This window comes from Neltuma alba, unplaced genomic scaffold (genome assembly GCF_004799145.2).
Source record: "Neltuma alba isolate B1F8T4 unplaced genomic scaffold, ASM479914v2 tig00013597_pilon, whole genome shotgun sequence".
Taxonomy (NCBI): domain Eukaryota; kingdom Viridiplantae; phylum Streptophyta; class Magnoliopsida; order Fabales; family Fabaceae; genus Neltuma; species Neltuma alba.
In genome coordinates, this window is record NW_021637793.1 from 1 (window position 1) to 25,438 (window position 25,438).

Below are 25,438 nucleotides of genomic sequence, written 5' to 3' on the forward strand. Positions count from 1 at the left end.
GAAATGCCTCGGCTCAATTTTGAACTTTGGCACACCCCTACTCTTGCTTTACTGCAGTGAATATGGTTTCTTTATTTATACATCATGTTTATTGACGTAAGAAAATTCCTTCGACAGATTGCTACAATTGCTGATGCAGTATATGGTGTGTGGGCTAAATACCGTCTTCAAATTACAGGTAACAGCAAAGAACACTTTACATGAACAATTTCTGCCAAAGTTTTCTGATATATTATTCTGTCATAGTTCTGTTGCCAAGAGTAAAAGCTTTCCTGCTTTAGTTGTGCTGAATTAGCCTGATGTAGTGTATTCTATTATTCAGAGAAGCATAAAGTCTACTAGCCCGATTGTATTGATATATGCTGTCTTCTCTCACATGATCAACAGATATGCATCCACGAGTTGGCACGCATTATGCAAATTTTTGTTGCATTTTTCACTTCTACATGATTGAATCAAGACTGGCCTCTGTTGTGATGCTCACCAATATACTAATGCTCAGATTGTCAAATTGATATATTCATATCTTTTTTTGCTTTAATTTCAGGCCGACCACCTATGGAAGAAATATTAAAAACTCGAAAAACTAAGGTAGGTACAGTGCAAATGCAAAAGTTATTGTATTTGTTATTATAGAACAAATCTGCTGGATAAAACAGGGCAGAAGTATGGGAAAAAGATTGGAGTGTCTGAGTAGAAACAAAACCTTGTTTTTAAAAGTGCTTTTATGGTATACAAAGTAAGTATGTGGAGGAGTTTGCCTCAATTTGTGAAAAAGTATTTTCAAAAGCACTTTTTGGGTTAAAATGAAAAAAAAATGATGATAGAAAATCTTCTAAGATTCTGGAGTTATCCCGGGACTAAAATTGTTTCAACTCATGCATTCATGGAGCAGCTAAGAATGAAACTTTTTTATTTTTAGTTCGAAACAGTGAAACAGTTTGTAATGTTTTGATTAAAATTTTTAAGACTGTTTGTTTAAAACGTAGGACTTCCCACTCTATTGTAGCTTTAAAGAGATGTGATTGTTTGAGCTCAGCAAAATGCCCTAAAATGAACAAAATTTTAAATAATGCGTAGATAGATGTAGAATTACGAAGTCTCATTTCTATAACTAACCCTACTGTCTGATACCAAAGGTGATGCTTCATACAGTAGATACCCGGGCAATCTGAATAAAGACTGCTAAGATATGTCACACATCAATGTGCATAACGTTAAGACGTCTTAGATAATCTGATTCCATTCAAGGGTTTGTTTTGGATCCTAATTGTTAATTAGCTCTTTTAGCACACACTTCTCTCACTTTAATATGCTTGATTTGAGATCTGTTTGGCGCTGATATGCATTTAGTTTTCCCTGTTCTTTACAGGGTGAAGTATGCAAAGACAGCAACACTTGCAAGAAGTGAATTTCCATGATAGCTGATGGTTGTGGTCATTTTATTCACAACTAGTAAAGTTTGCATTTATATGAGCTTGGTTTGAAAAACAAGCCAACATAGATACGTGTCACAGCTCTTCTCCATGTTAGCCGTAATTCATGTCTATTTCAGTACATGTATTAGGTAACTCTTTTTTTCTTTTTTCTTTTTTCCATTTATAAATTTTGCTGCCGTGAGCTGAAATAAGAACTGGGAATGTATATAGATATCACTTGGGGCATGTGTATCATCAGGGAAGGATATGTAGAATAGTTCCATTTGCACGTAAATACACAAACACAGAAAGTTCCCCTATCCATGCTGTGTGCGTATATTTCCCTACTGAGCGTGGGGATTACTTTTGGTTGCCCTTACTTTTATTGGATGAATTGTAAGATCTTGAATATATGCGTCCTTACTCATTATCACTTGTATGTAAGTCATTTATTTTTCTTTCTTCCTATAATTTTCATAAATTTAAGAAGATTTTTTAATATTTTATTAGATCTCTGAATTCCCAATGACCAGTACTTGCTCCAACTGAGACAGAAGAGGGTAAGTAAAAGGTTCCATTGGCATGTGCATACACAAACAAACAGAAAGGAGCACTCATGCGTGTGCTTGTCTATATAGATCCATTTGGTATACTAACAGATATCAGATATAGTCCCTCTCATCCCATTAAGACTCTTGTAAACTTGCTGATGTTATTGTCTGAACTCCCACCTGGAGCTGCAGCTCTGGCGGCACTTTCGCGCCATTTAGAAGCATTCCTTCTGATATCTTCACTTTTTTCTCCATCCATAACATCTCTTATGCATCTATCCAGCACTTCCCCTCTTAAAATCCCATCTGTATCCTTATTTGCTCTTAAACCCACTCCCCATAACTCTTCTGCAAGCTTAGCATTTGTAGGCTGATCACTCCAATGAGCCACACCCACAATTGGCACTCCCATGCTTAATGCTTCTAACAAGGAGTTCCAACCACAATGAGTTACAAAGCAACCCACAGCTGGGTGGGCCAACACTTCCACTTGGTTGCACCAAGTCACCACCAATCCTTCATCGTTTAGCAGATCTTGTGGTAATTTGTCGTCAGACTCTTTCAGAACCCATAAGAAGTGCTTCTTGCTGGCCTTCAAGCCCTTGGCAATTTCTTGGGCCTGTTTGACTGAAGTAGTTCCCATGCTTCCAAATGACACAAATACTACTGATTTTGGTGGTCTCGTGTGCAGCCACTTCAAGTAGATATGGCTGCTTGGTTCCCAGAAACTAGCGCCGTAAGCTGTGTCGCCGTCTGATGGTTGGCCAAGGCAGGCTGATGGAATCATTGGACCAACCGTTACAAGTGGCCACTGGCCTTCCAATGACTTCACTAGCTATCAACGACAATACAAACAAGTCACTTATGAATGAGCAGACTAAAGGTTAAAAACTCGTTTTTAAGCTCTGAACTTTTCTAAATCATGTGTGGCAACTGTCAAGAAAATTTTGGCTTTATTTTGTGCTTATCTGCCAATCAGTATCTGTTTCAAATAATCTAGGGGCTTTTAGCTTGTTGCAGTTTTATACAATTAACCTAGAGACTAAGCAGTACTTGCTTCCACGAACATGGTGCAGTTTAAGATGTATGCAAGGAAGAAAAGCAAGTCCCGTGTACAGTCTCAGTCACTTCAGTAACAGTTCTAAATATATAATTGCACATTCTGACGATATATATATATATATATATATATATATATATATAACTGCACATAGATAGTCAAGGACGTGATTAATAAGTCAATATAAAATACGAAAAATATTTTTTTTTAAATACTGTTTATAAATTATGGTGCAACTCAATTTAGACGAGATATCATGCAAGTGCATAGGCACCACTCCAACTAATGACATTAGTTATGCTCCGGGGAAAAAATTCATCTCTCTCTCTCAATTTATAAGTTCTAATATTCGGTGCAATATGCGAGATGACAAATCAAGTTTTATCTAGCTAATACTAATTTTAGTCCTTAATATAAGAACTTGTTTGATTTTTATTTTGGTCTTAAATATAAGACTCTAATTCATTTTCTCTCATATTTATTTATTTATTTTCTCAAAGTAATTCTTGTAATAATGATAGTTCTAACCAATACATTTGATTGGTACGGATATTTTAAGAAAATATCTATTTATTATAAATAACTAATTTAATTAATTTTTTAATTTACTTAAATTAGTTAACCAGTTTTTATATTAAGTATTCGAAGTAGTAAATTATAAAAGGATCTTTACATATGAAATGCGACAATATACTCCTTTTACTGTTCTATTAAGTAATGGAGCCCTTCAATCTAATTAATTTTGAGTTTGACATGCTTTTGAACAAAAAGCAAACTAATTGCCTGAATCGCCTAATAAACAAATATCTCGGAAACATAAATGTGAAAGTTTAATTTGCAAATATTAAACGCTTGAGACGTATCTTGAATGAAATTTCAAGAACTTGTTTATATTTTTTTTTTTTTACTTGAAACTTATATGTAATTTTTTCATAAAAAATCTAACAACATAAATAACATCAAGTTTTGGTTTTAAAAATTTAATAAAATACTCACAATAATTTAGTATTACTCCCTTGAATTCAAAAAATAATTCCAGATTTTCCTTTGCACTAGTAATCCCCTTGAAAATTGAAAAAATACTCCTTACAATACTCTCTCTCCCTCTGCCCTGGCGAGTCGCTTCACGCGCAGACACAATAGAAAGATTAAAATTACTAATTAGACCTTAAAGTTACCTCATTTTCCAGCTCTTGAAAGGTGTTGCAGAAAACCCAGTCATTGAGCTCCAGAGCCTGAAACCCGTCCATGATTGCGGCCAAATAAGCCGAGTGATCAACTGGTCGCGCAATAAAACTTGGCAAATCAGAGAATTCAAGACTGGGAAGGCCAGGCAGTGAGATTGGAAGCTCTTCATCGTTCAAAGGCAAACTGAGGCGGCCCTCTCTGATTCGCCAATACAGTGAACACAGAGAAGCTGAATTTGTCAAGAACGCTGCTCCATAGATCCCTAACTGCTTAGCCACATCAAGCGCCCAAGGAAGCAGAGAATCGTATACAATGCAACGAACAGGAGAAGAAGAGTCTCTGAACTTCGATACAAGCTCAGTTAAAGCTTTGGATCCTTCAGATTTATAGGACTCTAAGTAGGCTTCTACGCTTGGAGCTTGCTTGAAGCCGCCTTCATCGTAGCCATCTGAGATGGGTTCAATGGAAACTGTGGGAGCGTTTATGTGCTTGATTGTGTAAGGGGTGGTGCCAAGAGTGGCTCTGAGACCTTTTGCGACGAGTCGTTTTGCGAATTGAAGGAGTGGGTTGATGTGCCCTTGAGCAGGGTAGGGAAGAACAATGACATGGCCTTTTGGGTGTGCATCTTCTCACCCTCACTCTTTCACTTTTGTTGCATTTTTTTGCTTCGTGAGATGGTTTCGCTTTTATTTATACTAAAAGGTTCCTGGAACATTTGTCGTTTGATTAGTCAAACAAAGAAAATAGAGGGGATTGATGAGCCAATATCAGCATTTCCTGTTTTGACAAGGAATTTTAAGAAGAAAGGTCATTAGGCATGGATTGACGAATCCTTCTCTTTTCTTTGTTTCTACTTTCTACTGTGAATTATGTTTTTGTAATTATCATCTACTAATTTTTATTTTTACAAGTTATTTAATATATGAATATAAAAATTATGTTTTGTTCTATGTATTATAACGGGATAACTAAGCATTAATATTCTAGAAGAATAAACATATTCATATAATGTTCGGATCTGATAAGAAATGTATGTCGTGTTCCAGCACGTCTCATTGATTTTTAATTCAATACTTTTGGTGGTGTTGTCCATGTATAGTATGCTATTGTGGAGTTCAGTTGTTTTCCTATGTGCATACGTCAGGAAAATATTTTCAGGTTTTGAATTAAACGCCCATAAGAAATTAATCAAGTATTTTTATCTTACTCTTTAAGAATCAGTCATGTTCTCTGTACATATCAAGTCATCAGGAGTCATTTTTGCATCGTTATTTGCCTTTTTCTTGATTAATTGCTCTCTTTTCCTTTTAGCTGTTATTTATATAGCTGTTGTGCTCTCACCTACTTGTGGCATTTTGCTCATGAATAAAATTATAAATTTTATTTTCACCCAAAAAAATTCAGTTTTCTTTGCTCTGTTAACAACTGAATGCTGGCACCAAAAGCATATATTTGATGTGCATAAGCTATGATGAATGAAAAAAAACGGCTTTGTCCCAAGAAACACACGAGCTCTGATGTATGTTGTCCAGAGTGAATGATCTTATTGGTAGAAGCTTGCTTACAAAATTATGATTCGGCATAGAAGCCACTGAATCGCCAGGATAGCTTCCGCTAGTCTAAGCACCTCCTCAACAACCAGAAACCACCGCCTCACTGTATAACACTAAGCATGTACAATGAAAGGAAAGCAGTTCAATGACCTCGGGCAAGATATATGACAGCCAAGGTCATCGAATGTGTATTTACATCTGTACTTTCTCAACAATTTACATCCTTTTGTTATTTGCCTTTTGAGGCGGCAATCATGAACACAGCCAGTTTGCTCATGTTAGAACACAGATCCATTCCTGCAGTGTTCAGCTTCTCAATCCTGGCTTCTTTTTTCTCAATGGGAGCCATTTTAGGACATTGAATAGCATTCTCCATCTCTTCTGAGCTTTGCCATAAACAGCACTCGTTACTTCTGCTTGCTTATCCATACGTGGAGGGCGAATATCAGTATCAAAGAAATGATGAGCCTGGTCATCGAAGACATTAGACATGGTATCTGTTTCACCAATGAAAGGATTAGAGGTTTGGACTGGAAAACCAAGTGTTTGGTCATATCTAAAATTCATGCTGTCGCTGATGGGCAACAGGTATTCATCAAAGCCACTGGCTCCCACAGGGTACACAGATGACAAAATATCCGGAGTAGGGCCGCTCCCTTGGAAGTAATCAAATCGATCAGTCTTCGGAGAAGACATAAGCTTGTGGGCACTAAATCCATCTGATCTGGGTGAGTACGAGGAGGAAGGTACATTGTCTAAGGATGTACACCCCTCCATTAGAGAGGCTTCATCATTGAAAGAGTCAAATTCCTCCTTTTGTTGAATTGCTGAACTTACTGAGCTTTGAGCATCAGCCTGACAGCATACATTAGGCTTAGTAAGATGATTGAAAATGGGGAAAGGAATGGAGCAGGAGACGCAAAAACAAAACAAAAAAGTAGATAAGAGAAGAGTGCCTTTTCAGTTTCAGACAGCTTATCTACAGGGACATACTGGCTTTCAGAGAGCAGTCCCGTCACTTGTCCAACAGCATTAAAGACCGCACCAGTTTTTGGTTCAGAATGAGAAGGGAAGTACAAAAATCTCCGCGTATCGAGCACACATGTTCGAGCATGCTCCACTGTTGCTTCCCACATTTTTGTAGACATTCCTGTCCCCAGTATCTGCACAGGCCCAAGATTTTTTTTCAATTTAGCAAAGATAAATAAATACTTTATTTATAACCAGTACGAGAAATAACAAGTGCCTTTTTATCGGAACTTTATAATTGTTTACTGAATGTCTGATATAAAGAATTCAGTCATGCCGTAAAGAAGAATAGATATAAAAAATAAGTCGCGCACACACATCCAACCAGAGAGGTGTACTTCACAGTGGAGAAGATAATTTTAAGCTCAATGATCCAACCAGTGGACAAACTAAGCTGTAAGACGATCTTTTTTGTAAACTCCTTTGAATGGCAAAATCTCGCAGAAGAATTCGAAGTATATGACAATTAAAACTCTATATGCTCGGGATTAATTAATAGGTAGTGATTGCAAACACACAGGGAATAAGGTGGTAGTTAATTTATCTTTACACTGCGTAGCTTTGCTGGGTCTAGGTTGAGATGTGTGAGAAAATCTTCTACAGTATTGATCCTCTCCAGACTCAGCCGCTTATGGAAAGCTCCGTCCTTGCCAATCTTTTCTAATCTCCAGACTTCATCAGACAGACTAGGAGGGTGGTGTTTCTTGTACACTGCAGCCAAAAATAATTACAAGTAATTTTCAATTCCTCTCTTGCTTTGATAAACAAATTCAAAAGCTCAAATAAGTACCCTTCTATGATATCCACTATGATAAAGGGATTCTGAGTACTTTTTTTTTTTTGGAAAAAAAAAATACTCTTAAACTAAGATTGATCATTTGCAACTAAACGAAAACATATATGGGAAAAGAACAAATGTTCAGAACCAGCAAACAACTTGAAAATATGGAATATCCAATCTAGCTCATTTTAGCACCACAAAAAGGTCACTCGTGCAAATAAATTTCTTTCATGCATGATATTTGCTCTTTTTCATCATCTTCTCAGATGTCTGCGGGGTTCAAGATGGAAGGCACTCAAAAGTAAACTCAGATAGCATTTGCAAATAATATATCTTTCTGCATCCAAGGAAAAAGACAGAAGTATATTTGAAGTACTCACATTCCCCTCGGTGATCCCTGACAATAAATGAGTCTGTCTTTGCTTCTTTTATTCTAAATCCATCAAAGTTATTTACAACTCTAGCTCCTAGCTTGAACTTCCGGCTCCTTGTCCAGCTTGAATTATCTGTAAATGAAATTTCACCCACTGCACCAATCCCATCTTTAAGATCCAAAAATACTTCTCCCGTAAGAAGAGGCTTTTTTCCATCTCTCTCTTTTACGATGTTGCTCTTAAACTCTTCAGGCATCCAAATGTCACTTCTGTCTTCAAAATCACCCTCAAGTACTACAATTTCCACCTTAGCTGCAGACTCAGGCCCTGAACTAACAACCTGTCCTGTCAACGAATCAAATAAACTTATCCTTAAATTGGAGCCATCTTCCCCCTCAATTCGAGCCCCCGTAAAGATCGGAGGAGAAATATTGTTTTCAAACTGCAGCTGCAAATTCCTGGATTCAGGAGTTAGAACCTCCTCACATGCCCTGAAAAAGGAAAGTGAAAAGAATAGAGGAGTCAAGCAGAACTCGTTCAAATCATTGGGTTTCCTCTTTCTTTCTTTTTTCCCCCTCTTTGTTCTAATCCATTTCATGTACATTGTCGCTGCAAATTTCAATATCGACGGAGGAATGTTTCTTACTGTTTCATGCTCGTTAAATGTCTGTTTAGGGCTGATTCAACTTCTTCCTTAACCTGCAAAGATGTCATGTCTAAGATTGGTATCTGACGTCAACTATCCAGTAAAAGCAGAACTAATACATCACAAAATCAAAATCCAAACTTGCTACTACCAGAAAAAGAATTAATTATCAACATAGAATTCCAACTGGAAAACCACCTTTTACTTGAGTCAATACTCATAGCACAAAATTTGACAGGAACACAATGTCACAGCTTTTGGTTCATTTATCCAAAGTGAAACAAGTCTCATTAAGTTGCTCGAAAACATTAAATCTTCCTCTCCAAAAATAATTAATGTTAATTAAAAAATATATATTCCATTCGAGAGAGAAAAATTATAAAATGCGTAACAAAAGCCCGATAAGTATTTCACTCATCTGACCTAACATGTAAACTTTACTTGGATGAAAACATTTATCTCCTTCATTATATATATATATATATATATATATATATATTGGTTGCATCACTGTCTCAGTCAGGATCCATTAAGCAAGTTGGTATCACAGGAAACCAGGAAATTCATATTCATTCAAAAATATTCTTTCTTCTTGGCCCAGGAAATAAAAAATAAAAAGGATTCTTTCTTGAAGAATTTATATGGTTTTTGTCTGACTTCTTCCATTTATCATAAATGGGGGGCCATTTTAAGTAGAACATCTCACCCCTTTTTTTTTCTCTCCAATTTAACATTCAGGCCTAATCATCTAAAGACCTAAACAAAACATGGGGCTTGAAATACAAAGAAATTAGAAATGGTTCGATTTCACTTTTTCCAGCTATTCTGTGAAGCCAGAAGTCCAATCACAAAAGAAAGACCTATGACCAGGTAAAGGATAAAAATGCAGCTTTTATGATTAGAGGGGCTAGTTGGAAGGCCGTGTGCAGACACCCACAATGTGGAAGGATACCTCATATGAGTTATACCAGGCTACAACAATTGCCAACATCGAATGGATGCCACAAAAAGTTATCTGCAGCATGCAAAGCATGGTGGTTGACACAAATCCATGCCTAAATTGTCTAAGGTGAATGCAATTATTCTAGGGTTTATGAATTGCGTCCATAAATTATCCGAGTGAACTAAAAGTAAACATCACCATATATTCAAAAACAGCATAAATTTTGAAAAAAGGATGCCATACCAGAACTACTATAGAAATTGAACAATGAAAATATCTGAAATAAGAGAGTTCCATACCACTCGACGAAGGAAGGGCTCTAGCGTTGGCTCCAGCCAATTTCGGACATTGTTTAATTTCATCACCTCACGCACCACACTGAACAACATTGAAATTAATTAAAGTACAAAGTCAAAATTGAACAGTTCAGTTAATCAAACATGTTATATAATGCCACTCATATTTTCCTCATTAAATAACACCAACTTAAATTATATCAAATAGAAGGTTAATTTGACAATCATTTCTCATTAACGACCATGTAAGGAATACACATATGTATCAATTTCCCACACGCAGCCAAATTCCATTCATTTCGAGAGAAGTTCAACATAATATCATAAGCCTTAAGTGATACATAGATTCATCGATAATATATTTTGTACCATTTTCTTCATTTCACCCGCATACCCTGAAGGTGGGTTGCCCGACATTTAATCCAAATGCAATTTGCTTCTAGGTTGAAGCACAATTAACACCATATAAATTCTGATAAATAAGCAAACCCAATGATATATCAAGCTTTCGGCACTCAGACAAATTAATAGCAATCAAATTTAGAATGGTTATGGAGCATTCATCGCTAATTCCCCTAATAGAACCCAGCGAAGTTTAAATGCATACATGCACTTCGCATTTTTAGGAATTCACATCATAAGAACAACCACCGAGTCAGATACAACGACAAAAAAATTATCCGTTTTCTCACACAATATTCCAATCTTCTTAAATCACAGCGACGAACAAAGGTTGGGGCGGATTGAATAGAAAATCGATGGGAGGAAAAGAAACAGAAGCTTCTTACCTGGAAAAGGGGGGAACCTTTCTGCGCTTATCCTCCGGACTGCTGCTCTCTGATTTAGCCTTGCCATCTTCGGGGCGTCTCTTCTGCGACATCGCCGAAGCTTAAGCAAGACTGCAAGAGGCGCAAGGCTATGCGGAGGCGTTGGTTGTGAGCATGCAAATCGAAAAACATGCGGCTGAAGAAACAGAAGAGAATCAAAAGAGGACAGCCCCAACAAAGCCAGTAAATGACGAAATTATTGAACTGGTAAAACTACAAAGAGTTATGCCCCTTTTGTGACTCTGTCTGTGTGTGTGTGGGAGGCATCTCTTACCATTAACTGAGTTTGTTTGCTTACGTGTGGAATGCTTCTTGGCCACGAAGCTCACTGGCCATCTACTTTTCGTTGCTCCTTCGGCTTCAAGCAAAGCTCAACTACTGATGCTACCATACCATCCTTTGCCTGGTAATATGAATTTGCACGAGGAGAGAACGCGGCTTCCTCTATGGGCTCACAGTAAATGGTGGGTCTTTCTCCAGGAATTGTGCGGGGCCCAATGAAAGCGCGTTTCCTGACTCGGTAAAAGGGGGGCCCACACTCCGCCGCTCTTGAACTCGCGTTCGATGAGCATGAGCTAACCTCAGCGTGAAACGTGACTCGTCCGTGACAAATTATCCTCTTTTTTTTTTTGGCCCTTTTCAAAGGTCACTAACCGGAAACTGGTAAATTGAGGCAGGTGTGTACGGTAGCTTCAAAATATTTTTTTAAAAATTCAGACAAATTTTTTATATATATTTATTTCATATATTATAAAAACACTTTTAAAAATATAATTTTATTTCTACCCAAATAAAATTGGAGCTATCAGAATTTTCTCATCTTGGGAATGTTTGGGGCTACAAAATCGAAAGCCGAAACCAACTCGCATATTTTATTCCTAAAAAACAGACATGCAGTACAAGGGTACAACTACAACCGGTCTTGCAGTCAAAATGCTTTATCGCATATATCATCCATGGTTATTGTTTTATTTTAATAAGAAAATGACAAATAAATACTCTTAATATGTGAAATTAAAATTTGAGACTTTTAATTGGAAAAATAGTAAATAAAAATCCGATTTTATATTGTAAATATAAAATATTGATGAAATATCTGAAATGCCCCTCAGCCAAATGACAAGTTCACTTTAACTAATGATAACTTCAATAGGCTAAATTACAACTTGGTTAAGGGTATGCCAAATGACAAGTTGACTATAAAAAATGACAAGTTCACCTTAAGAAACGACTATTTCAGTAGACCGAATCGCAATTTGGCTGACGGGCATTTCAAACATTTCATCAAGATTTTATATCTACAATATGGGACTGGGTCTTTATTTGTCATTTTTTAAATTGAGGGTTCCATATCGTAATTTCACATATAAGGGGGTCTTATTTGTAATTTTTCTATTTTAATTTTCATATTTTTGTAACAAAAAAATCATATTTTTATTACTTACCAAAATTTAATTATCTGTTAATGATATTTTTATTATTCATTTTATGTATTAATTTAATGTTGATTAATCAATGTCTGTTGAACAAGGATCGTTATTTTTTCTTCTTTATATAAACTTCTGGGTTTTTCAAACTCCATCTAATTATTATATTTCCAGTAATAAATGCCCGCACGCGCACACACGTATAAAATTTTGAAAACAGATTTGTTACTGCAAAGGTGAGACCACCTAATAATTGATTGTTCTGAGAAGACGACAATATTCTCAAGGGGGAAAAACTAAAACAAAGACCAGCCTGAAAGGAAGTTTTTTTAAAAAAAATTATTCAATTGGTTAATGAAAAATAAAAAAATTGCCCCGAACATCAATATATTTGTTCAAAAGGGAGGGGGAAAAAAAAAAAAGGAGCTGCCACATGATGAAGACGGCATCATCAAACAAAAGAATTGCAAAAGTGGAAAGCGGTTCAAACTCCGGTTTGTTTTTGTATTTATCACAGACATTGTGATATTAGAAGATTCAATTAGAAGTGAAAACAGACAGGCCTATATTTAGTAATATACTGGCTTGAGTCTAGCTTGTAGTCTATAATAGGTATTTTTTTCAGTATGAGTTTGGTCTGTATAAAGGTCTAGTCTTGCCTAAACCTATTAAAAAAGCCTGTAATTTTAAAATTTTCAAAATGCATAGTAAAAAATATATAGGCTAATAAAAAATGTAAAATATACATACAACGTAATAATTATTTTTTACTATTATCTTTTATTGAAATTTTAATGTCATAAGTAATATTTTAAATCTTAATTACAGTTAATATTATTAAAAACAAGTTATAATTATATATTAAAAATTTAAAATAAGACTAGACATAGGTACAAAATAAAAATTAAAAATAAGATGAAAAAATAAGCCAAGCCAGGTTTGACAGGCTTAACAGGCTTTTCAAAAAACTTAAATATGACCTATTAGGCTAAACATGCCATCAAAAAAGTTTAAGGTTTTTTTCTATTTTGAAATAAGTCAGGCCAAATATACGCCATCATTTCCACTCCTAGATTCAATCAATGGGTAATTGAGAACAAGAAAAAAAAAAAAAAAAAAAGTCCGCATGATTGGATGCTCCGGAGGGTCAGAATCAGTTAATTTTAAGTAATGAAGCAAGAATCTAACTCCTTTTCCATTTAAATAATGATGATTAGATGAGCAGACGACTCTCGAATAATTACTGTGATGAATAGTTACATGCAGAAGCATAGAGACCACAAATGGGGCTTTGTTTAATTGCCGTGCGTGACAAATTGCGACGTGACATTAGCTAGCGATTTTGAGCCAAGAGAACGTGGGCAGCCATTGAAGAAGGAGAGAATCCAAATCCAGACTTGAAGAAGAGGGGTGACGTCAATTAGAGATCGAGCATTGACTATTGCAGCATCAAAAGACAAAGAGACCGTTAAAAATCACGTCCAAAATTATTTATAAACAGGATTTATATAAATTGAAATAAAACTTCTCTTATATATTTATTTCGTATTTTATAAATTATGATTAAAAAATTGTTCTGAAATCCAGCGCCCAATCATCTTGGCCTTTGACGACTCAATTTTTGGGACGGATACTGGATTTTGACAGGTCTTGAAAATCAACAAATAACGTGGTGCTAAATTGGATTAGAGAAATAGTTTTCGCTGTGCAAGGTAGATTTCTGAGAAAAATTATGTCACAGAGTGGGAAAGCACTTATTTCAAGCTAACGCAAACAGTTTATCCATTGTGTAAAGAATCTAACGAAATAAAACATAGTACTATCTCCGATCTTTAATATAAGAGTTCGTTTGACTTTTATTTTGATAATAATTATAAGATCCCAATCCACTTTGTCTCTTATATTTTTTTTAAGTAGTCTTTATAATAATGGTAGTTTTAACTAATATACTTAATAAGTAAGGATATTTTAAGAAAAATAACACCTATTTATTATAAATAATTAACTTAATTAGTTTTCTTAATCTACTCAAATTAGTTAACTAACTCTTATACCAAGGACCAGAGACAGTATAATAATTTATTTATTTTAAAGATAAATTTGTCTTCGAAGCAGTAGTCAAGTTGAGCTGAGCTTCTTATAGATTTTCATTAAAGAATCAGCTATTTGAATTATCAGCAATTATGGTCAAAGTTCACGTGTTATTGATATTTGATGCAGTGAGGATGTTTGGTAATATGGAAAAAGAATTCAACCAAGTTGCGCACAATTCTCAATAGTGAGTTCTGAATGAAAAAATACTTTAGGAATCTTGACCCAAGATGAGAATAATTTTATAAACCGAATGCCCTTTTTTGGTAAAGAAAAGAAAATGGAGATTCACGTGGGGGGGTCACGTGAGGCCCGAAGGAACAAGGGGAGGACCACAGTAAAAGATCTGGTAGGCCTACTCAAACCTAACAAGCTCAGCCCAAACATGTTCAATGTGTTCATTAATGATAGAGCGCCTTTAATTGCCACCGACTGAATCCGCCACCAAATATGATAAGTACAGGCAATCCCATTTGATAGGCTTAGGTGAGAGCAAATAAGATATTGTCGGATATTAAATATAAATATAAAAGTACTTTGTCTTAACAAAAATTCAAATGATGTGAGGAGAAAAAATGTTCGTCACCGACCTTGCAATGGCAGCATATACTAAGCTCCAAAACCTGGGCGCCCAGTAAATTAAGATCTCGGATGCCAGATCACCCAAAAAAAAAAAAACTCGGGTGCCATCAATTCGGGCTCTTCTGGTTTCTCGTCCTTTTTCGGCCCAGAAAACCTAGCCCCACTTTTTTCTCGTAAGACAGATATTTTGAACTAAAATATCTTTTGGAATCTTTTCTTTTGTATGTTTAAATCAACGTGTCTTTCTTTTTTTTTTGTTTTGGGTTATTGGAGGACAACTAGTCACTGTCAGAGGTCACGACCTCTTGTGCACAGGAATATCTTTTTATTCCGCTGGACTACAAAGTACAAACTATTACCTCTCATTTTAAATATAAAAATTAATTGAATAATTTAAATAAATTTTAAAAAAATAAATTATTTATTATAGTTAAATTTATTGATTAGAACTACTATTAATAAAATGATTATCTTAAAAAAATAAATAAATATGAGAGATAAAATAAATTAGAGTCTTATATTTAAAATTAAAATAAAACTTACATAAATTTTTATATTAAAAACCAATAACAAATTATAATAACATATTTATTCTTCTATCATGTGCAACTTCATACTTTTTAGAGAAAATTCTAAAACAAATGACATTTAAATTTTAAATTTTCAAATTAATGTAAAAAATAATTATGTTTAAAAATAAATAACAACACATCTTTATAATAATTTTTAATTTGTGATTTTAAAATTCTACGCTTAATTTTTTTATAATTAATTAAATAAACTGCTCAGTAATCAGAAAAAAAAAAATTTTAAGAATAAAGTCCCCCAAGGTGTACATGAAAAAACAATCAACACTTTTGATTTTTTTTTTGACTTATATCAACACTTTTGATTTTTTTTTTTTGACTTATATCAACACTTTTGATTTTTTTTTTGACTTATATGTGTGAACTTTTATTGAAAATACTGGAAATAAATCTCTCATTACAGATTTAATTAGTAAATAAAATTTAAAGATTTTATACAAATTAATTTTTTTTGTGTGTAATGTATCTTTTTTTATGTGCAAGCCAATGATTATGCGATATGCCACCCAATTTCTCTTTATATAAATAAAACTCTTTCATATAGAAATCATCCCTTATATGCAAACTAATTTTTATTTCTACATAATATTTGTGCAAATTAATTTTTTTTATCCAACTTATCATGCTTTATATGCAAGTAACCTTTCTTTGTAATTAATCATCCTAAATCTCATTTGTAAATTAAATTTTCAACGAAATATTTATCCTAATTTTTCTAATTTTATTTCGTAACATCTCCGTTATAAACAATTCGTCAAATTTACTTTGGAGACGTACAAGACCTTGAAAAAAAAGGTTTCAGATGCCAGATATCCCATATATTTAAGAACATTATCCCCCATTTTTATTACAAAAGTAAGCTGTTACCAGCGGATCGATCGGCCATTCCCTGCCCCCAGAACACAAAAAGAACAATGTTTCTTATGCTAACCTCGCTTCTTCGCCAAGAAAATACTTGCCAGAGCCGAAACAGAACAAAGACATAGGGAGTCGGATTTTAAGAACATAATTAACTACTTTCTTCGCCAACCATTCTACATATATATATATATATATATATTTTAATACCAAAACAAACACAGATGAAGTGAAAACTAAGAAAAACAGGAAGTAGACCAGGAGAGTAAAGAGGGCATAAAGACGAAACAAGTGACAAATGTACACACTTGAGTTGACTCCTAGAAAGAGGCAGAGGAGAGTGAAGAGCAAGAAAACAGAGCAAGGGTAGTGAAAGATCAAGGACACTTGGTCCTGTTGCCGTGGGTGGTCATATCAGTATAACAAGTTCCACAGAGCTCCCTGTTTCCCGACGTCCCTGGCGGCACGCACTTGCATCTCACACAGCAAGTCCCGCACGCCCTCTTGCACAGGTTCGGCCTCGAATGCAAGCTGCATCTTCCCGCACACAGCCCTCCACAATCTGCACATATCCACAGTCCCATTTTCAATATTTCTTCTATCACCATCATTCCTCTACTCCTTAACTATATCTAATTAATAAACTCACCTATGTTCTGCATCAGCTTTCTGTTCCCCTCCTTCACCGTCTGCTCATACCACATCAAAAACATTACTTCTCAAGTATCAATATTATGTCTGTGATTTCACACAGAGGAGGTAAAGGGTGTTAATATTAATACTCACTGGGAGAGGATGGAGGAGTTCTTCTTCGTCCAGTTGGTGTTCAATTTCCACATCAGATGAGACCTGCGTCATGCAACACATTCAGAGTCCAACATCAGAGAGTTCAAGTCTCAAAAACTGTGGTGTTAAAACAGAGTGAGTGGCCTTTGCATGTTAGTGCATATACCATTGGAAGGGACAGCATCAGAAACATCGCACCCAGCACAAGAAGCAGGCGAAGCGCCATGGCTGATCAATGAAGAAAATGAAGAGCAAAGACAAGAAAGGGCGGTGTCAGACTAGAAGAGGACAGATGTTGGTTTGGACTTACAGCCCAGCGGGTGGTATTTATAGAGAGGTGAAGGGGGTCGTGGAGGATTACGAGTGACGTGCAATAACGCTCGGGCCCCTCATGACGCCACCTGTAATTATCACCGTCGGTCCGGTTCCTGGATAAGTTTGACGCCCATCTCCTCTGCTCTCTCTCCTCCTCTGTCTAAGGAAGAAGATGATGGAAGACAGATGGATGGCAGCTGGAACCACAATCATAATAATCCCAAAGGCAAATAGGAATACTACTAATCAGTCAGCTTTGGGCTGCTGGCTACACCGAAACAAGAGCCAAAGTCTGACACTGCCTCTTGGTAAGCATAAAAAAGAAGGCAAGTACTTTGCCGTACTGAGCTAAACGACGATGTGTAGGGGATGGAGGAGGGGAGGGAGAAGTATCCATCTAATTCAGTGGGCCTCCAATCGCTTGTCGTTTATGCCACCTCTCGAAAACAATCAGCTTTCCAGCTGGACTCCCTCGCCCATCCACTTGTTCCCAGTCCTTTCTTATTTTGCCGCTGTTCGCCTCAGCCCACCTATCTTTAAAATAATGTTTTCTTTTTGAGTAAATTAAAAATAAGATTTGACACCTCCGTACAATATCTAAGTGGATGATTTGGCATGGGAAATTTAAACATATAAAATTATTTGAGGTGCTTTAGAGACATGTAAAAAATTATTAGATTATTTTCACCAAAAAAAATTATCAGATTAGATGAGTAGGTGAAGAGAGTAAATCAAGTAACAGAGAGTTTTCGGGAAAAAAATAGAAGACAAAAAAAAAACCCCAACTAAATTATTTAGGGAAATATTTTAGTTAACAATTTCTAAAGATTTAATTAATAATAATATCTTGAGGTTCATATAACTGACTTTATTTCTATTTTTTTAAAAATGTATCTAGTGTATTTATTATTTTAAAATATTTTATTATTTAATTTTGTCTTTCAAATATTGTTTGTGAGTGATTTTACTCTTGTCATTAAGGGTGTGTTTGGATGAAACCAAACCGTGGTTTGGAAAAGTGATTCTGGAGAATAGATTCTGGAAAAAATAGATTCTGTGAAGAATAGATTTTGTAAAAAAGTGATTCTGAGAAGTGAGAGTGTTTGGATAGTTGTTATCAGAAGCACTTTTTATATATACAATTACTAAAAAAAAGACATAAGTTAATATGATAATTACAGAAAAAATAGATTTTATGATATATTTTAATTTGAAGAAATAAAATTGTTAATAATATGTTTTTTACCAACATAATTAATAATACATAAGATAATATAATTAATAAATAATTAATGTCTATATATATTTATAAATATAAGATTAAATATATTTATAAAAAAATATGTTTATAAAAAAAATAACAAGATACATATCATATAGGCCCTCACACTCTCCCTTTTTTCTCCAAAAACAAAAAAATTTTGCTTTTTCCAAAACCATGGTTTTGGTTTTTGAAGAGGCTGTTTGGGTAGCATTTTCCCCAAACCATGGTTTGGGGTGCTATCCAAACAGAGCCTAAGTCTCATAAAAGGCTGACTAAGTGACGTTACTTATCTTTCTTGCTTTCAGCACTAAGAAATAATTAAAAATTAAGACTGGAAACATAAAAGATAAGTTTGCAAAATATTTAAGAGGATTACTAAAAGAATTTTTTTTAAAATGCTTAATCCTTCATAAAATTTAAAATGACTCATAATTTTTCCCATAAAATATATAGGTCAGGCATTGATTGACGTGTATGCACTCTTTTGGAACAAGTCCAGCTGTTCCATCGTACTAGTGGATTATTAAATCCGAAACATTAAAAATAAGAGATAAAAATTATATTTAGAATTTTAAAAAAATATTAGAGTATTTAGTATAAATAATTTTTTATCATGTGAAATTCAGCAAATACCACATCTCTTTATAGTATTCTCTAATCTCATATATATAAATTTGTTTAATTTCAAGTATCAAGTAATCACTCATATTAAATACTCTTATAATATTTTTTTTCAATTCCAATTCTAATTCTTATGTTTTATTTTTAATGTTTTATATCAAACAGGCCTTAGTTTAATAACAATTGACAAGCCAGACTTTTGAATATTTTTTAGGTAAATTTTCGAAAATAGATCCTCTCTATTTTCTTTTCTTCGGCTCCTCCTCCCTCCTCCCTTCTAATTTTTATAATTAATATAATTTAGACACTTTAGATTTAATTTTAAGTTGCAAAAAATGAAAATAACTTTAACAATATTAACCATGACTTTAGTCCTTAAAATGAATTTAATTTTTGGATTCTCTCCAATTGTTACACACTTGAACCAACCGTAACTATTTTTTATTTTCATATTTTCCGTACAAGATTGAGACAAACTCGCTTTTACAAGTTCGAGACTCTTATCTGTCGTTTTTATAATAAATTATGAAACGAATTTTGTTTTCAAACAGATCTTGGAATTTATTAAATAGTTTTATATGAAAGAAGTTAAGAAAAGAAGGAAAAAAAAAAAAGTCATAAACGCAAGAAGCGCAATTTTGTTATAGCGAAAATAATTTTATTTTATACATACATACATATATGTACTGATAATTTAACAGAGATTAAGAAAAAGAGAACGCGAGACGTACGCCTATTAATTTATTCTCCCTCTCCCATTTTACAAAATCAGATATTGTTAAACAATAAATATCGAAAAAACTTCCTGGATTCTAATTTCTAAATCATCATGGGATTTCGACATATTAGGAGGGTGAAAAAATGTGCGTAAAATGAAACAGCATGATGAATCATATGGAGAGCCATAAGCCACAATAACCAGCCATACTACATGACCTTCTTCTGCATGTTGTGGAGTCAACTCCACAATCTTCATCGGCGAAACACCTGTGGTCACTGCGAGCGTCAGGTACATGGCATCCACTCTCAATATGTTTTCCTGAACTTAGAGTCACCGCTGGACATACTTGCATTGACATTGCACTTATTTTGTATGCTTTCCCATCCTGCAAAACAAGAAACCCATGCATTGGCATCGTCCTTTTGTTCAAGCACAACAATGTCTGTGTCCGACACATAAATTTGACACTTGGCATAAATCATGATGCAACTCTCCGAATTATATACCAACGGCCACGCTTCTTTTACTCAAAACATATCTTTCCATTTCAAGGGTTTGCCAACAGTTTAGGCTATACTGATTTTTGAGACTATTGTTATAGTTGTTTAATATCAAATGCAATAGGAAAGGGAACTTTGTGTCAGCATGCATGAGAAAACTAAAATATCTAAAACGCTAATATACTGCCACGTCAATCAACCCAGGATCATCGACATATTAGAAAGATGCTTCCTTTCAGACGAACAAAAGAAATCACTACCGGAAATTGTTCAAGTACCTTCATGTAAGTCCAATTAGTAGGAATGTAAGTTTCTGGGAGCCTTTCTTGCCAAACACTTAGTACTGGAAGGGGATGGCCTTCAGTGGTAAATATGTAATTACCATCTTTTAAAAATGAATCATCAAATAGAAGATATAAATATTTGCACCTGCCAAATCATGAAAAGTTTTAATCTTAGCAATCACATATAAGGAAGAAAGTCCATTTTCAATTCCTTCTCCGCTTTAGTAAATAAAAATTACATGGTTGAAATGGAAAATAAGAAAACCTCACGTTTCAGCAAGGAAAAAACTATGCTGATGATCTTCCAGCTCCATTGTTTTCACATCCCTGACGCTTGCAAATCCACCTTCAACTTTGGTGTATGCGTTGAGGGAATTAATTATTGTTTCACCCACTTTAATATACCATGGATCTGAAAAATACCAAAGGCAACTGAAGTAATGAGATGGCGAAGCCAATACAGATATAATTCTTGTTGAAGGCCTATACTATGCTTTCCATGTTTGTCAAGATAGAATACCAAATAACATTGGTTGATAAGCCAAAAAAGTAATGTTTACAAAAATACTAAACTGAAACATGAAAGAATGATCAGACCTTTAGTTGCTTGATATAAATAGAATGTTGACTCTGCAAATTCAGGGCGCAATGGATAATATTTTTCAGCAGGATGCAGCATCTGATGGTTCAACAAATACCTTGACATTGGTTTACAGTGCAATATGTTAATTTATAAAAGTGATGTACTCCTCTAGTCCTAAATATAAGACCCATTTTGGTCTTATATTTAGGATCAGAGGGAGTGATAACAAAATGAGATGACTGCCGTACAAAAATAGACTTCAGATACAGAGTAACTCTCAGAAGCAGAATATACCTCTCTGGAAGCACTCCAAATTTCTCCCACACATGGTAGAACTCACGATGTGTTGAATTAGCAGCAGTAATGTCCCCAATAAGAACCTAGTGTCCATAAGTGACGGAAAAGGTAAGGCAGATATGTCTCTATCAACTTGAAAATTCAGTAGTTAGCTATCAATGCTCAAATACATGCCTGTAGGCCAGGCCAAAATGCTTGAAGACTTGTAAGTTGCCAATAAGTTGCCCTTCCTGTCCTCATATCAGCTTCATGGTACCTGCATTAAAATATCAAGCTCAAGTTAATAACTATTGCAGACGAAGCAAATATACTTAATCTTATATTTCTGCCTATGGGCTATCAATTCTAAAGCACTGGATAAAAATATCTGATAGAGCATTTATACAGTTAGTATGGTAATACCAAGGACCATGTCTGAAATATTTCTGCACAGCAACACAAGCAGAATGAAACATTCTCCAGAAGTCTTCCTTCCCAAAAAGGATATGGGCTTTAAGAAGATACTCGTAGAATGAATCAACCCCTAGAATATTTGAAAAAGTATCCAACGTCAAAAACATCAAGGTGACAAGGTCTGCCCATCAGTTTAATGGTCAACACATCACTACGATATAAATCAAAGTCATGTGTCAACAGCAGCAGACAGTTCACTATTTCCAAAATATGGACAATAGCATACAGCTGATATATTGGAAAATCCATGAACTGAAAGACAAAGGATAGGCCAATTCAGGGTGAGCCTACCCGCTCCAATTCCTGATGAAAATTCTATCCATTCCCCAGTTTCCACATCTAGAGTAGTTCCAAATAAATTTAATGAACTCCGCATGCTCCATAGCTTGTGAAGAGCACGTAAAGCCACTGATTCATATATAGGATCACCAGTCAATTTTGATAAAGCACCCATTTCAAGAATCAAAGAACCTGCATTTAAACAGAAAATTAGAATTAGACACAAATAAAACTATCATTCTACTATACCCTAGTCTTAAAACACTAAACTAGACCTCTCACCACAACCCGAAGTGCTCGTTTCTGTAGTCTCATTCTCCATCACTCCATACTGTTCACAGAATTTGGCAATGGTGTAATCATATATCTTTCTTTTTTTTTGGGAGGGGGGGGGACAGAAGGAAGAAAAAACAAAAGGACAAAGCAATAGCCTATAATTTATATAGCTTGAGACTTGAAGACAATTCATTCAAATGCAAAGAATAACATATTAACAAAGCCCCACTCTTTTGTTCAAAAGAAGAACTTTTTAAGATAACTGAAACCTCATTAATAGGAATTTCGCCATTATTTTCTTTAAATAACGAGGAATAATAATGACCAAGACAGAAGAAAGTAGAGACATTGGGAGAGTCGGAGAGATGTTCATGACAACAGCTTTGTAGGAGTATTCCCTACTTCAAACAGTCAAAATGCTAGGCAACAAATTAAAGGAAACTATACAGTAAAGATAATGTCGTATGGGATTGTAAATGTGGAAAATGCATGACTTCAGCATGTTCCTTGAAATACCTTTAAGTTGATCCATGCATATGGCAAACCCGTGGGTGTATTAAATGCTGGCAGAAAGCGGTTCCCTAAATCTTCAGCCAGTACTAGCAGCTGATTTTTGTAGTCTCCTTGAAAAAAATTATTTGCAGAATCTGATGCAAGAAGATGAGCAGAGACAAGTCCTCCAAGAGCTCTAATGTTGCACTGCATGATAATAATCAAGTGGTGGAACAATACCATTATCAGGCTTCAAACATCAAGTGTCACAAATAAACACTGGCATCTGGATGTCATTAAAAAAAACAATTAAAACCACCGTGCTCTCCAAACTACTGAATAAAAATTATTCAAGCAAATCCAAAATTTACCTCAAAAAGATTTATTCGTGCATCAACATCAAATGTTAGATTTTCAGAAAGCCAGAGCACTGCCCTCTTGAATTCAGTGTTGTTGCCCATAATAATCAGGCTAAAGGAGACAGGGCAATTAATATCAATTTACGGCGTCCAGTTCCAGAAGATGCAAAAGGAAGAAAACTCAGAAGAGATAACTATAGCTATAAAATTATAACAACCTAACAATTCAAGCCATTGTGACCGTACCAATATACCTAGACAATGATTCAATAAGTGTAAGGGCTGATCCATTATAGTCTTGAGGCAAGTGTTCAAGCTGCAATTGTAAATCGTAAACAGTTACTTTGTGGTACTCCTCTAACAAAATTACCTCTGACTTTCATAATCAACATGTAACTCACCTTCAAATTTCCGAGCTCACTAAGGGAGTTCGTGAATGTTTTGGTCAGAGGCTTTAGCTCATCATGCTGCACGAATACAGCAATTTAGATATTGTAAAGTAGGTGTGTGTCAATAAATATAACAATGAACACAAGTAACTAACCGGGAATGCATGAGTCATGTAGTTGTCATAAGCATGGTAAAACCTAAAAGCAAGAGTAAAAGAAAATCATGGACAGTTAAAAATTTGCGGTAAAAATCCGAGGAAAACACATATTAAAGGAAATGCAGTTCTATCAAGTTTTTATTCCCCAAACAAAGTCAACATAAAAAGTGAAATTGAACAAGTAAATTAAGGAGAGAGAAAAGATCGAATCAACATCAAACACAAAATGTAATTGCATTATACTAAACAGTGAAAATCCCTTGGGGCTAAAAGTATCATTCTGCCTCTTTGCTTAGGCTATCTTCACTTACACCATCAACCAACTACTGCTACAAGTCTCGCGTGAAAGATTGTATCCCAGAAAGTTCCGTTCAGAGATTTTTTTTTTGCCATATGCAAGGGGAAAATCCAGCGCTAAACATCTTATGCATTGTCACTTTCCCATATTTCGTTGACATACAAAATACTCTCACCCTGCACTTCTTCCTATATGATCTTCCTCCTAAATTCAGGCACACCATTCCAACAGACAATAAAGTAACAAGAGTCAACTTAATCAAATCAAAATTTGCAAGATTGTAAGCTTACACACATGTCATCGAAAGCATTTCGTAGAATGACCACGAAAGCTAGAGATTGGTGAAGAATGAACTAATCATTTCAACTGGGATATATAAGATAAACCACTATCCAATCAAAATAATAAATTGAGATGAGGCGATTTGTGGGTCATTAACATACATCTCGCGAGCTTTCTCTCTCATGCGTTTTTTCTTGGCAGCCCAACGGGATTGTGGTTCAGATACGGACGGGTCAGAAAAAGTCGAAAGTACCAAAAGGCACACTACAGCCCAACTCAAATATTTCCGACGAATCATAGCAATTTCGATCGAAATAGATGTAAGAGAGTTATGGGCAGGCAAGGTTTCAGGAAAAGGTAGAAGCGGATTTTGCTGCGGCGAAGAACCCGGGGGGAATACGATCTGGGAATGCTTTCCGCTTTGAGTAAAACCTCAAAGCCGACGAGGGAAAGTAAATAAGCAATTAAGCAAACGAAGATCAGGTACGAATTTTTTGTTTTGTTTTTCTCTTTCCAATTTTTGAAAACATTCTTTTGAAAAAAAAGCGAAGGTTTTCTAGATAAACCAAAAATATTAATTTTCATTTTGCAGATTTAAAAAACAATTATGTCCATGTTTTTTTTCCTGCTTTAAAAATGAAAAATCAACACTTGACGAGAGTACGGAAAAGAACAAAAATAATGAAAAAACTTGTTAAAACTTAAAACCTGGCAACCCAGGTGACACTAAATACTCCTCCGGTCCTAATTATAAGACCCAATTGACTTATTTGAGGAGATTAAGGAAGTAAGTTAAGTTGGTTATTTATAATAAATAAATGTTGTCATTCTTAAAATATCCTTACTAATTAAGTATATTGGCTAAAACTA

General features: G+C 34.9%; 4 protein-coding genes and 1 long non-coding RNA gene across 13 annotated transcripts; 1 reads left to right on the forward strand and 4 right to left on the reverse strand.

Annotated features, from left to right (window-relative positions):
• The first annotated feature begins 56 nt into the window (after window positions 1-56).
• LOC114738502 (uncharacterized) lies at window positions 57-1,876 on the forward strand. Its single transcript, XR_003739532.1, has 3 exons — window positions 57-178; window positions 548-591; window positions 1,373-1,876. It is a non-coding gene; the product is annotated as an uncharacterized LOC114738502 (long non-coding RNA).
• A 57-nt stretch (window positions 1,877-1,933) lies between these two features.
• LOC114738501 (UDP-glycosyltransferase 74B1-like) lies at window positions 1,934-6,065 on the reverse strand. Its single transcript, XM_028926571.1, has 3 exons — window positions 6,008-6,065; window positions 4,208-4,842; window positions 1,934-2,804 (listed from the first exon to the last, which is right to left on the reverse strand). The coding sequence occupies exons 1-3, from the start codon at window positions 6,063-6,065 to the stop codon at window positions 2,097-2,099; spliced, it is 1,401 nt and encodes a 466-aa protein (XP_028782404.1). The 3' UTR covers window positions 1,934-2,096.
• Window positions 5,696-11,058, reverse strand: LOC114738499 (calmodulin-binding protein 60 A). Of its 6 annotated transcripts, none has more exons than XM_028926567.1 (8): window positions 10,965-11,058; window positions 10,628-10,755; window positions 9,843-9,921; window positions 8,601-8,653; window positions 7,961-8,445; window positions 7,350-7,510; window positions 6,727-6,933; window positions 5,696-6,625 (listed from the first exon to the last, which is right to left on the reverse strand). In XM_028926567.1, exons 2-8 carry the CDS (start codon window positions 10,717-10,719, stop codon window positions 6,077-6,079), a joined length of 1,626 nt encoding a protein of 541 aa, XP_028782400.1. In that variant the 5' UTR covers window positions 10,720-10,755; window positions 10,965-11,058; the 3' UTR covers window positions 5,696-6,076. The 6 variants fall into 6 exon arrangements, with proteins under 6 accessions (XP_028782400.1, XP_028782398.1, XP_028782399.1 ...); XM_028926565.1 differs by having other exon boundaries at window positions 10,628-10,802; XM_028926566.1 differs by having other exon boundaries at window positions 10,941-11,058.
• Window positions 11,059-16,412: 5,354 nt separating this feature from the next.
• Window positions 16,413-17,474, reverse strand: LOC114738500 (snakin-2). Its single transcript, XM_028926570.1, has 4 exons — window positions 17,164-17,474; window positions 16,998-17,060; window positions 16,861-16,900; window positions 16,413-16,773 (listed from the first exon to the last, which is right to left on the reverse strand). Exons 1-4 carry the CDS (start codon window positions 17,221-17,223, stop codon window positions 16,589-16,591), a joined length of 348 nt encoding a protein of 115 aa, XP_028782403.1. The 5' UTR covers window positions 17,224-17,474; the 3' UTR covers window positions 16,413-16,588.
• A 2,432-nt stretch (window positions 17,475-19,906) lies between these two features.
• On the reverse strand, window positions 19,907-24,983 carry LOC114738497 (alpha-mannosidase I MNS5-like). Of its 4 annotated transcripts, none has more exons than XM_028926559.1 (15): window positions 24,730-24,983; window positions 23,986-24,028; window positions 23,843-23,908; window positions 23,696-23,757; window positions 23,454-23,553; window positions 23,107-23,289; window positions 22,597-22,645; window positions 22,327-22,506; window positions 21,985-22,105; window positions 21,757-21,838; window positions 21,580-21,665; window positions 21,300-21,400; window positions 20,973-21,114; window positions 20,697-20,847; window positions 19,907-20,303 (listed from the first exon to the last, which is right to left on the reverse strand). In XM_028926559.1, exons 1-15 carry the CDS (start codon window positions 24,864-24,866, stop codon window positions 20,088-20,090), a joined length of 1,719 nt encoding a protein of 572 aa, XP_028782392.1. In that variant the 5' UTR covers window positions 24,867-24,983; the 3' UTR covers window positions 19,907-20,087. The 4 variants fall into 4 exon arrangements, with proteins under 4 accessions (XP_028782392.1, XP_028782393.1, XP_028782394.1 ...); XM_028926560.1 differs by having other exon boundaries at window positions 24,726-24,802; XM_028926561.1 differs by lacking the exon at window positions 23,986-24,028 and having other exon boundaries at window positions 24,730-24,809.
• Window positions 24,984-25,438: the final 455 nt, after the last annotated feature.

What these genes read in the sequence shown, in the direction of transcription:
- LOC114738501 (XM_028926571.1), bottom strand. Translation starts at nt 6,065, where the DNA reads ATGGATCTGTGTTCTAACATGAGCAAACTGGCTGTGTTCATGATTGCC. An exon ending in CATGATTGCCGCCTCAAAAG is followed by an intron (nt 4,843 to 6,007) that starts GCAAATAACAAA and finishes GAGGGTGAGAAG; the next exon opens with ATGCACACCCAAAAGGCCAT. An exon ending in TTCAAGAGCTGGAAAATGAG is followed by an intron (nt 2,805 to 4,207) that starts GTAACTTTAAGG and finishes TGTCGTTGATAG; the next exon opens with CTAGTGAAGTCATTGGAAGG.
- LOC114738499 (XM_028926567.1), bottom strand. Translation starts at nt 10,719, where the DNA reads ATGTCGCAGAAGAGACGCCCCGAAGATGGCAAGGCTAAATCAGAGAGC. An exon ending in AAGGTTCCCCCCTTTTCCAG is followed by an intron (nt 9,922 to 10,627) that starts GTAAGAAGCTTC and finishes AATGTTGTTCAG; the next exon opens with TGTGGTGCGTGAGGTGATGA. An exon ending in AGCTGTCTGAAACTGAAAAG is followed by an intron (nt 6,626 to 6,726) that starts GCACTCTTCTCT and finishes GTATGCTGTCAG; the next exon opens with GCTGATGCTCAAAGCTCAGT.
- LOC114738500 (XM_028926570.1), bottom strand. Translation starts at nt 17,223, where the DNA reads ATGGCGCTTCGCCTGCTTCTTGTGCTGGGTGCGATGTTTCTGATGCTG. An exon ending in AACTCCTCCATCCTCTCCCA is followed by an intron (nt 16,901 to 16,997) that starts GTGAGTATTAAT and finishes TGGTATGAGCAG; the next exon opens with ACGGTGAAGGAGGGGAACAG. An exon ending in AAAGCTGATGCAGAACATAG is followed by an intron (nt 16,774 to 16,860) that starts GTGAGTTTATTA and finishes GGATATGTGCAG; the next exon opens with ATTGTGGAGGGCTGTGTGCG.
- LOC114738497 (XM_028926559.1), bottom strand. Translation starts at nt 24,866, where the DNA reads ATGATTCGTCGGAAATATTTGAGTTGGGCTGTAGTGTGCCTTTTGGTA. An exon ending in AGAGAGAAAGCTCGCGAGAT is followed by an intron (nt 24,029 to 24,729) that starts GTATGTTAATGA and finishes TCTTGCTTTTAG; the next exon opens with GTTTTACCATGCTTATGACA. An exon ending in CTAATTGGACTTACATGAAG is followed by an intron (nt 20,304 to 20,696) that starts GTACTTGAACAA and finishes CTTGTTTTGCAG; the next exon opens with GATGGGAAAGCATACAAAAT.